Source organism: Gopherus flavomarginatus, chromosome 4, assembly GCF_025201925.1.
Source record: "Gopherus flavomarginatus isolate rGopFla2 chromosome 4, rGopFla2.mat.asm, whole genome shotgun sequence".
Classification (NCBI taxonomy): Eukaryota; Metazoa; Chordata; order Testudines; family Testudinidae; genus Gopherus; species Gopherus flavomarginatus.
In genome coordinates, this window is record NC_066620.1 from 5,729,797 (window position 1) to 5,742,026 (window position 12,230).

General features: G+C 37.6%; 1 protein-coding gene across 3 annotated transcripts in view; it reads left to right on the forward strand.

The window, feature by feature from the left end:
* The window catches only part of RALGAPA2 (Ral GTPase activating protein catalytic subunit alpha 2), a 309,497-nt gene that overhangs the window by 148,071 nt on the left and 149,196 nt on the right, over nucleotides 1-12,230 (forward strand). For all 3 annotated transcript variants that reach the window (XM_050951273.1, XM_050951274.1, XM_050951275.1), the window contains 3 exons: nucleotides 2,978-3,106; nucleotides 4,044-4,102; nucleotides 9,290-9,398. In XM_050951273.1, the coding sequence (XP_050807230.1) occupies nucleotides 2,978-3,106; nucleotides 4,044-4,102; nucleotides 9,290-9,398 (297 nt within the window). The remainder of the gene's footprint in view (nucleotides 1-2,977; nucleotides 3,107-4,043; nucleotides 4,103-9,289; nucleotides 9,399-12,230) is intronic.

Here is a 12,230-nt window from a genome sequence, read left to right on the forward strand (position 1 = left end):
GCTTGCGGAGCTAGTAAGTACTACAGAACACCATGTAAATATGTAAAAAAAAAAAAAAAAATAAAAAATAAAGAATTCCTTCCTCTGACAAAACATCTATATGGCACAAACCATTTCATACTTGCTATGCAATATTTTTATTTGAAAGATTACAGAATTAATTAATATACTTAATGCACAAATATCCATTTGCCCTTAGTGTTCTTGGGCAGTTTAATTAGAATAAAGCTTTCCATAATAAACATTTTGTGGTATACCTGGTCTATTTATATGGTTTACACTAGTGTGTGCTCTATGCTCTCTTTCTAGTGTCATGCTATCAATGTTACTGTAAATGTTGAATTTCCATTCAAGACCCATGCACAGTTTTGTGTATGTATGTGGGGGGAGGTTGGTTGGTTTGGGTGATTGTTTTTTGCAGCCATAACTGTGACACTTTGATACTGCAATGATGGTGCCGAAAGCTCATACATGAGGTTGGAGCCATTAGTATCGAGGAATCTTCACATGGGTGCAGGAGTATACCAAACGCATATGAACTTTCTCGGTCAGGCCATAGATGGAAATATTAGATTAGAGAGCAAAATTAATACCTAAAATGTAGGCTGACATTTTCCATGCTTGACCCTGACCTAAGAGCAATTTTTTTTAACTTGTATCAAGTTTGATTAAATTTGGTTCTGTAACACTGCAGTTCAAATGCAGAGAAAGTTTATCTAGAGAATAGTTACATTAAATTATTTTGCATAAAAAAACCCATAACAAATAGATTCCTTTCTGTTTTGTACGTTATTAAGATTGTTTTGTAGTGTGCCATAAATCTCTACACTACTGTACAAAATACATTAGACAAGTTCCCTGGACAGAAACACTGACAATCAAAGACATAGCAAAAAATGAAAATAAATAGAACAAGTGAGGATGGATGTGAAGAGACTGGAGAGCAGAAACAAGATAGGGAGGATTCCTAGAAGAAACTGATTTTAAAGAAGCACTTGGAGGAGGAAGGGCAAGGATGTATTTGTTAGACAAGTCATTCCAAGCAGGAAAGAGTGCAAAGCAGAGTGGAAAAATTAGGGGAGGATTTGGAGGACACTAGGGAGTAGAGATGGGGTGTAGAAGGAAACTTGGAACAAGGTAGCACAGGCCATTTCCAAGTAAAGTAATTACATTTGTAGTAGTGGAGTGCTTCATGGGGAATTTGATGTCATAGGTACATGAGAGTAACATAAATTAAGCACCTGAAGAGGGAAAAAAGCAGAGAGGTAGTAAGTGGGGAGTTGCCGGAGAAGGGAAAGTTATAGTAAACAAAATAAGAGGTCCAAAGCACAGACTTCTTAAATAAGTTAGAGTTACGGCACTGAGATACCATGTTGATGAGAACTGCCTAAAAACCTAGAGTCAGATAGCTAGATTTAGGGATTGTAAATATGTATCAGTTTATAGGTTGAGTTCAAATTATAAACATCAGTAACTACCAACATATATGCTAAATGTATCAGATAACTAGGTTAAGAGAAACATTTAGTAAATAATTTTTTTTTCCTTATCCTAGATAGGTATAAAGAGTGAATATTTAACACAAAATTTCAAAGACAAATATTTAAAGGTAAATGTGATATTTGTCTCTCTGTTTACTTGGGCATTCCAAGTATATCAACAGGCTTCTAATTTTTTATTGTATAGTCACTTTTTAGCATCTAGTGCATGGGAGTCTAATTTTCAAACATTGGATCCAAATTCTACAATTAGATGCTCAAATCTGCACATAGGCACATAAAATAGACATTTTTATATATCTAACTGTGTGTTTCAGCTTCCAAATACGGGATTTGGACAGCCTATTTAGGCATTTAGGTATGAAAAGTAGGCTCCCCAAATCTTAGAACTGATCTAAAATGAGATCTTTATGTTAATATCCATTTTTAAAGGGTGAGGCTTATGTTTTGGAGTTAATGGAGTAAAACTAAATGCAGTATTTTATTTGTAATGCATGCAGCATAATGTATGCACAAATTGTTATTGATATGATACTGCATGAAAGTGTCTTAACATTTTGGACACTTCCACATCACAGCGCACATCTTGTAGTTTCCAATTATAGTAGAACCTCAGAGTTACGAACACCTCAGGAATGGAGGTTGTTCATAACTCTGAAATGTTCATAACTCTGAACAAAACATTCTGGTTGTTCTTTCAAAAGTGTACAACTGAAAGTTGACTTTGTAGAGCTTTGAAACTTTACTATGCAGAATAAAAATGCTGCTTTCTCTTTATCTGTTTAGTTGTTTATGTTTAACACAGTACTGTAATGTATTTGTTTGGGGTTTTTTTGGTCTCTGTTGCTGCCTCATTGTGTACTTCCAGTTCCAAATGAGGTGTGTGGTTGCTGACTGGTCAGTTTGTAACTCTGGTGTTCGTAACTCTGAGGTTCTACTGTATTACATATATATTTGACTCGATTCTAAGTAGCACGGATAACCACAGAACTGTGATGCTACAGAATTATCCAGAAGAGTTGACAATAAAGCATTGCGCATGAACAACAGATGAGAATCAATGAAAATTTAACCCTGAGGTGGGATGTAATGGCCTAATTTCCAAGAGTGGTCAGTGTGGTCAGTCAGAGAGAGCTAGATCCTACAGAAGCAGTTGCTTGCCTCTTCTTTCCAAACTACTGACCCTAAAGACCATCTGAAAATGGAAATAGGAGGAAATGATGGGAGGAGCAGTATGTATGATAATAAAACCAAAACTTTCTGCTGAGTATGCAAAGGTAATGCCTGATTACTATTGAGGGTATATTTTAATGTATTGTACATATTCAGGGAGAAAAGAGCAGAAGAGAAATGTGATCAAGTACAAAGAACTTTGATTCTCTTTGATAATGTTACACAGCATCACCATTCTTTAAAATGTCCTTTTTATAGCTTATTGGAAAAAATAACATATATTATGTTTGCATTTTTTCCTTTAGGCCCCTCGCTCAGAAGCTCATACCATTCTTGGTTCTCTTGTTTGCTTTCCAAATATCTACCAAGAAATCCCTCTATTACAACCCATCCCTGAAGCTGATGAAATCATCACAGGAGCTGCAGATGTTAAAGTAAAATTATATTAGTAAATCCTTATTTAATCTAGTGAAGTTTTACATTTGGTTAAATAATTTGATTTTGTATCATGTATTAAATAAATGATCATACATTAATTGATAAGTGATACTTCCTTAATTTTACAAATCATTTTTAGCACTGAGCTAAAAATATAGTGTAAATGTTTCAACTTGTGAAGTTAATTTTTTAATTTAAAGGAAGGAGAACTAGCTAAAATCAGGTGCTGTTTATTTCTGTCAGTCAAATCATTTAAATCTCAAATTATAAAAAAGTGATTTATTTTTATTATGATGTAATGAATCTGTTCCATAGATATATGTACATCATTGACAGACTGGGCTATGCACAGAGACATATATTTATTTTCCATATTATATTAAAATATGAAACAATGTACATTTACTAGAGAGAGAAATCAGTTTTGCTCTGGTATGTGTCCCCCCCATCCCCAGGCCTAGGCCTGAACTCAGGCTTAGTGAATCCCAGCAATTTTCTAGGCACCTAAAGGTTAGACATGGAGACACTCAGCATCACTACACCTACACCTACATTTCTTTGTGAATCTATCCTATAAATCCCTAGTTAGGCTATTAAAAGTTACTTTGACTTTTCAGACTTGCTGAGCACTCCCAATGAGACCAATGGGTGCTCTGCAATTCTGAAAATCAGCCGACTTCAGTTTGGATGCTGACATTTGAATGTAAGTACTTAGTCATCCACCCAATTTTATAAATGTTGGCTGTAACCAGGATGGCTCTCACTTTTGTCAAAATATGATATGAAACAAATATCCCTTAGAAAGAGTGTACTGAAACTACCAAATTTATTTCACTTGTGACACAGTCCGAATTAGATATCTAACACACTTGAATTAATAGAGAAGTAATCTGTGGAAAAAGTGTTTGTTCTAATTAATTTTTATTGTTTTAGTGTTACCTCATAAATATTCTATTGAAGAATGCCACAGATGAGCCCAGTGAAGCTGCAAGGTAAAATCCTGAATGAAAGAGAAAATACTGTGGAGTCTTAAGATGGTAAATTGAAACAGAAATAAGTTGGTATGGAGGCCATTCAACTTGAACAGTATCAAAAATAATAGATTGGATGACAGTGTTTTGGGAGATATTTGAAACTGAGTGTGTTGTAAAGGTTTTTTAATGGATTGGACTGAAATTTCTTGTGAAAGAATATTATATTCTTGTGGGTGCTTTTTATTACTATTATTTCATCTACCTGTAAACGAGTAACTATGTCCACGGTTCCCTTTTTTAACTTTTGTTTTGTAGCACAGACAGCAGGGCCAAATGTTGCTCTCAGTCACAGTGCAAGGAAGACCAGAATTTGGACTATTACCCTACATACATACCTTGAAGCCTTGTCTTTTTGATTTTGTACTTATTCGTAGATTCCAAGGCCAGAAGGGACCATTTTGATTATCTGGTCTGACCTCCTGTATAACACAGGCCATAGAACTTCCCCAAAATAATTCCTAGAGCATATCAGAAAAACATCCAATCTTGATTTTAAAATTGTCACTGATGGAGAATCCCCTACAACACTTGGTAAATTGTTCCAATGATTTAGTATTCTCACCGATAAAAATGTACACCTCATTTCTATTCTGAATGTGTCTAGCTTCAACTTTCAGTTGTTGGATTAAATTTTGTTCTGTATTAGATTTAAAAGTCCATTATTAAATATTTGTTCTGCATATAGATACATATAGACTGTAATCAATTCACCCCTTAACCTTCCTGTTGTTAAGCTAAATAAATTGAGTCTATCACTATAACTCATGTTTTCAAATCCTTACTAAAAAAAGAAACCTTATATTTAAAATAAAACCAAAAAGTTTCTTTTCAGCCTTTATTTTCCCCTTTCAAATATCAGTTTTAATAAAATCTCTTACGCATTTTCTTACTAAAAAGGTTAATCTGATAGGCAAAGCACATCATCCTGAGTAATGTAAAAAGCAGGCAAACAGTGTGGTGTCCACTCTTAAGACATTTTCAGCGTGGTTTACTGAATGTCGAATATATTTACATGTGTCCTGACAACTTTGAAGGATAAAAGGCGGGGGTAATCAATTATTTTTTGTCAAGGTTCAAACTTCTTGGTCAAGGTATATTCAAGGTCTAGATTCCAGAGAAAATAATACAAAAATAATAACAATAACAATAAGTAAATAATAAGATTTTGCAGTCTGTTTGGAAGTGTCTGACAGTCTGGATTTGGCCCATGATCCACCTATTGACTACCCATGATAAAAGTGCAGTTGTAACTGTTTCAGTGCTCGGTTATTAGAGAGACAAGATGGGCAACCGTTCAGGGTAAAGTGGCCTGTTAATATCCCTCCAGTCAAAGGAAGAGGGCAGGGAAGGCAGTTGGTGGGCGGTGTTGTTAGCTGCTTTGTTTCCCCCCTATGACTGGAGGGGTGTTCATGGGCCGCTTCACCTTGAATGGGCTATTGAAATACACCTCTACTCCCATGTAACGTGATCCAATATAACACGAATTTGAATATAACGCGGTAAAGCAGTGCTCCAGAGGGGCGGGGCTGCGCACTCCGGTGAATCAAAGCAAGTTCGATATAACGCGGTTTCACCTATAATGTGGTAAGATTTTTTTGGCTCCCGAAGACAGCATTCTATAGGGATAGAGGTGTATGTGCTAACTACTTATGGTAAACAATCTATGTCACTTTGTATTTAGCTGTGATACTGAATACCTTTCCCAGCCCTGAAGAAGAGCTCTGTGTAAGCTTAAAAGCTTGTCTCTCTCACCAACAGAAGTTGGTCCAACAAAAGATGTCACCTCACTCACTTTGTCTCTCTAATATCCAGAGACCAACATGGCTACAGCAATATTGCATACAGCTTTGAAGGAGGCATTTGAATCCATCAGCTCTATCTTTAGATATTCAAAATCTGCATATTTTTAACATGCTATTAGTTACATGCAACATTTAATTAAAGGTCAGAAAATACACGGAGTAGATCATAGCTATAAACAAGAGCTTGCCACCTATTTTGGGAGAAGGTTCTTTTAAGGACTCTAAATTAAAAGAAATGCTAAACTTTACATTTAAACAATAAAGACTGTGATACCAGACAAAGAAAGAAGTTAAAAAAAAAATTCCTGTCGGTGCTTTTCTTTGCCACTGACTTCAACGAGAGCTTTAGCCTTGACTAAAGTGGCAGCAGGATCTGACCTAATATATTTTAATGCAATATACAGTTCTTTTACAAATAATTTTTGTAATCAAAAGTAAAGCCCAGTCTTGTAAGCATGAACACATTACATCCTTGATGATTTTTCCTAAGATAGCAAGGTTGAAGATGGGGTGAGAGATGGAAAGGTCTTTCTCACTCAATGTTGGGTTTTTCAAGAATGAGCAGAGTAATGCTTTTTCAGGTAAATTGGCATGGTTGCTTATCTGAAGGGGAGGCTTAGTCACTAAGATGAATAAAAAGATGTTTTCCATTAATGAAGACATCCTTTTAGAAGTTGATTTTTTTGAAATGAGTGAGTCATATGACATGATATAAATAGATCAGTGTTCACTATATAATATTGTGAAAGAGAAGTGTATGTGTCTCATCTAGGAATTGTTTATTTGGTTAATGTATTACTAGAGTTTTATTGGAGGATTCTTTACTGGAGGAATATTTTCATTATTAGTGAGAACATTTTATTCTTTGATGGCTTTCCCCAGCCAGGAAGTTCATGGATCAGTTTTGTAGACAATGGCTTATATATTCCTAAGGGCTTCCAAAGGTTACTATTGCACAGTCAGATGGGTTGGCAGGAAAGTTGGGAAAAATAGCAACCAACTTGATTTTAAAAATAAACCAAAACTCCAGGCCAACTCAAAGGTTCAGTACTTAGCAATGTTAAAATAGCACAACACAACTCTTAATACTTTAGGAGAGTTTAGAAAGTTGTGGATAAAAGTCTAACAGTATCTAACAAGCTTCTTGAACCAAAGACGGTTAATCCTGGGGTAGTTACAGAAGAGCTATATTTCAGGAGGCTAGAACTAGAGGAAGGCTACAACAAGAATGCCAAACAGTTATCTCCATTGTAAATGAGAGTGACTGTAAGGTTTCAAACATAAAGTGGCTGTCAACGTGCTGAAGTAAGAGCAATACCTCCTTCACCAAGGTGTTACATCTTAGTGACCCGTGAAGTCCATTCTTACAGGAGGAACAGAAGACATGCAAACAAAACCAAGCACATTGTCTCTCTGGGACATTTAGAATGCTACTGATCATGCTTGTGAGCTGATAGAGGTAAAGTATGCCAACTCAGGGTATGTCCAGACTACCCACCGGATCAGTGTGTGGCGATCGATTTATCGGGGATCGATATATCACGTCTTGTCTAGATGCGATATATCAATCCCTGAACGCGCTCCCATTGACTCCAGAACTCCACCAGAGCGAGTGGCAGTAGTGGAGTTGACAGGGGAGCCACGGCCGTCGATCCCGTGCCATGAGGATGGGAAGTAAGTTGAAATAAGATACGTTGACTTCAGCTACGGTATTCCCGTAGCTGAAGTTGCATATCTTACATTGACCCTCCTGTGATGGAGCAGGGGTTGTCTGCATGGGGGATGGGAGAGCTGGGGATGTCTTTAGGTGGGGGACAGGATCTTTAAGCCTGTAACCTGAGCCAGGTAAGGGGGAGGGGGTTAGCACCTTGGTCTGGGAAGCTGGACAAACGAATCGGCCGGCTGGAGGAGGGGCAGTTCAGTTTCGGTTTGGGGCTGGATGAGGGGAATTCAGGGGATCCTATGCTAGACCCAAGCACCCCTGAAACTCCAGAAGGACTCGATTGAGGGGTCCTGACTGTGCCTGCAAGCTCTGCTGTACCCTGCATTCCTGTTGGCCAATAAACCTTCTGTTTTACTGGCTGCCTGAGAGTCACTGTGGGTCCCAGGAAGAGGAGTACCGGGCTGGACTCCCCCACATTCCGTGACACCCCCTCTCCCGCCCCCCATTGTAGACCAGGCCTCAGTCTCTGATGGTGAAAAATACCAGGAGCAGCAAGCACAGGTTGCAGGAAGGGGAGACACCTCATGGTTGTATGGCCTATTGCAGAAGAATGTTTTTGAGTACTGAATAGACAGCTAAAGTTAAATTAACAGAGAAGAAGTGACCACATGGTCTGAAAGCCACTAAGGTTCAGAGACAGTAGTTAACAAACGATTGTTAAGAAACAGAACAGTTCTCCCATCTGTTGGAGGGGCTTATGGTTGTCTAGCCTGATCTCCATCCTAAATATCGGTTAGTTTGTTTGGATTTGGGTTTTTCTTTTCTTTTACTCTTTCATTAATTTGTGGTTGATGTTTTTGACTGATACTGTTTTATTTACAGTTGATTATTTTTTAATGGGAAGATGCAGTAGCCATTGGAGTCCTGCCTTGTGACAGGAGTATAGCCTTTTATAACAAAACTGACTCATGTTATGTGACTGGGGACAGGAAACAGAGACTAATCTGTTATCAACGCTTCTGTGTGTACTGCACCTTTATTACACCATCTGTCGTTTATAAAATAATAGAAAATCTATAAGGGCTTCTTGGCAGGAAGGGAATTTTCCTACCCACCCATATGCATCAGAAGTTTCGTGAGCACCTCTATTGCTTGCAAAAATCATCCCTGAATGTTTAAGGAGCCTTCTTTCTTTCTTCCCTGCTCCCAAAATCATTGGTTGTGCCAAGAGGTAGAAAAGAGAGATTTGGCTTGACGGGCCCTCTCTCCTCTTCTCCCTGGCTGAAAGGGAAACTTAGGGCTGGTTTTTAGAAGCGCTCAGCATTCCCTAATTCTGCTTCCTTTAAAGTTAGTCCTGTTTACTTCAGTGGGTAGCAGAGTTAGGCCACTTCTGAGTACTTTTAAAAAATCACACCCTCAGGGTACAGACGGCCTGAACACGGTTTTAAAATTTATCCAAGGTTTTCTGACATTCAGTCAATGTCAAACTCTCTCTTTGTTTCTGTTGCTTTCTGTAATTAGCCATAAAATATGTCAGTAAAAAAGATCTGTACTGTGTCATTGAGAAATCATCATGAAATCTTCCAAAATATATTTTTCAGAAAGAGAGAAATGTTAAGGAAGGGAGGATATTCTTTTTAAGCTTATAACTAAATAATTGTTTCCCTCTCTTTTTAAAAGGTGTATAGCTGTTTGCTGCCTTGGAGTTTGGATATGTGAAGAACTAGTACAGTGCACAAACCATCCTCAAGTGAAGGATGCAATAAATGTTATAGGTGTAACACTAAAGGTATTAGTATGAATTGTGTTTGTGTGATTAACAAAGGGAACATTTGTATGAACAAGTCATTCTAGATACTTGAAATATTCATCAAGCATATGTTTAAAGTTAAGCATGTACTTAAATACTTTTCTGACTTAGGATCAAGATGTGTCCCAGTTGTATATCCTGATTACTTGGTTCTTTATGCTTACAGCATTATCTGTCTTCAAGTTTGTTTTTTAAATGCTATGGGGATTATCAGGAATTTGCTGACCATGGAACTGCTCAATGAATTTATTTTTTGCTTGATTGAAATTTTCTTCAGAATCTTCCACGTTCTCCGGCTGCTCCGCAGACCTGGCTTGTTTTTCACTCAGTGACTATCTAAAATATCATTGTTAGCACAGGCACCGACTTTCCAAAGTACTGTACTCTAGGGCATCTAATTGGAGTACCAATGATGAGAGTGCTGGATCAGCCACAGTTTCCTACCACTCTGTCATAGGTTGCTTGATGCTGTCTTTAATAAAGGTTGAGATGGAATGTATGAAACAGTTTTACGTTAACGTATTAGCAGGAGAATAAAAGAATCATGAAAAGATTCTTATTTTTGTGTGGTACAGCTGCTTTCTAGATACAGCCTCTTCAGCTGTATTGAAGACGCATAGTGGCAAAGGAATAGAGTTTTGTTATGGGCTGATAAGTTCCTGCAGCTGTATAAATACTGTCTAAGACAAGGCATTCATTTGAAAATAAATTTTGATGAGAGGTAGGAGACACTTGCCTAGAGATGGTGTTAATTCACTTTTCTGTCATATCAAATGATTGGTAATTTGGTAGATGCAGAGGAGTGACAGTTATTCATTGTATCAAATTTTGGTGCAGTTATTGGAAAGTTATATTTTCTTTTGGCTTATAGAGAACAGAATGAACTGCAGTTCTTTTGAAATAGTAAATATTTTAGTTTAGTAAATGTTAATAATTTTTCAAAATCTTATAGGTAAGGCTCAGCCATCTAAGGAAGAAGTGGAAGAAATATCTTCTATTTTTAATCTTCAAATAATTCACTCATTTTTATTCAACTAGTGATCATTTTTAAATAATCACAGTATGATCATCTTTGTTAGCATGTGCCTTTAATTTTCATAAACGTGTGTTTGAAATTTCATTATGTGCATAGAGATATATTGGTCAAACAACAAAAACTTGAAGGCTTTACACAAATATTGGCATGATTTAAGAGGCCCTACTTGTGAAAAACTCAGAGCTTGAAAAGATCATGTAAAAAATTAACCTGTCATAAGCAGGAAATGGTTATACTACATAAGTAATGATAACTATTCATAATAATTAGTTATACTATACTAAATAATGGAGATTATAGGTGGTGAAAGTAGCAATGCCTTTGGTTAAGATTGCCTGACACTTTCCATTATAAGACCCTGTTTTTAGTTGCTTATAACTTTGCCAAATTTTAACCATTTGGGCTGAAATATTCCATGCTGGGTACCTGCCTCAGGCTGGTTCGTTTTTATTTATTTATTTTATTTATTTTTTGAAAGTTTCAACTAAAATGGTTCAGCCGTTTCTGAGAATGAGATTAGAGAAAAATATTTTTCCCATATTAAAAACAATTATTAACAGTGTCATTGAGAAGCTCATCAGCTCTAGCATTTCCATGCTATAGAAAAGAGACTTGAAATTTGGCTACTGGCATTGACCTAGTGCCAGGGATGTGCCTTTTGCCTTTCTGTAAAAATTCACCCTAATTTGGCTACTTTCTGAGCCTTTGAAATGATCTTGTTTGCACATGTTCAGTAGAAACCTGTTAGTTTGGCAGCTAAATTCTTTGAAGAGTCCATCTGCACTGAGCATGCTCCATCGCTCCTACATACCAACCAGACTACTCATGCACCATTCTCACAGAGTGAGTAAGTGAGTAGGATCTTGTGGAAAAATAGTATGTGGATCATATATTTAAAGACTGCATCATATCATAATGCATATACAAAAGTGGTCCACATTAAGGTTGCATAGGTAATCTTAATTATGGCATCTCCTAACTTTAAGTGTTTGACTTTACAATTTTAACTACTACTTCAAGGGCTCTGCATATTCCCACTTATGGGTTTTGTGCCACCTAATTGTGCCTAATGGTAGAACCTTCTCTAAGCAGTGTCCATTAGCAAGCTCACACGCCCTCTCCTACCCATTTCCCCCTCCCCCCCCCCCCCCAGTGTCTCCAAACATTCTGATGGCGAGGCTGTATAAGGGGTCACAAGGTCCTCTACCACCTTAGTTCCTTCCAACTGCTTGCCTAGACGCAACTGAACCACTCCGGTCCATTCAGATCCAGGGATGGTGGGGGATGTATGTCTCCGTTGTGAATTGTTAGTTGTTAAGTATTGTAGTTTGTGTTAAGTATAGATTGGCAGTTAGTAGCCCAGTTCCAGGTTATGGCAGAACCAAAGAAGAAAAAGAAGCTGGGATAGTTCAAGAGGTGTGCTTTGTACTCTGCTGTCTTCTTGGTGTCAGATGATCACATTAGGTGCCTCAGGTGCTTGGGAGAGCATAACTCACTTTCTAGGTGTTCCATCTGCTGGACTTTTATACCCAGAGCTCACAGGGAGGGGCAGAATTGGTTGCAGGTGCTTCTCCATAAGGAGGCCCTGGAGGATGAACCTTCTGGATCCAGGCAGTCCTCAGATCCAAGGTATATTTTGACAGAGTACCCAAATCAAAGCAAGTTCTGGGCTCAGCTTCTGGATCCAAGAAGGTGGATTTGAGTATTTCATTGGATCCTGTGTTGTCCAAGTCTCTAGCTCTAGCTGTAACCCCTACTCCAGTTCCAGGTTCATC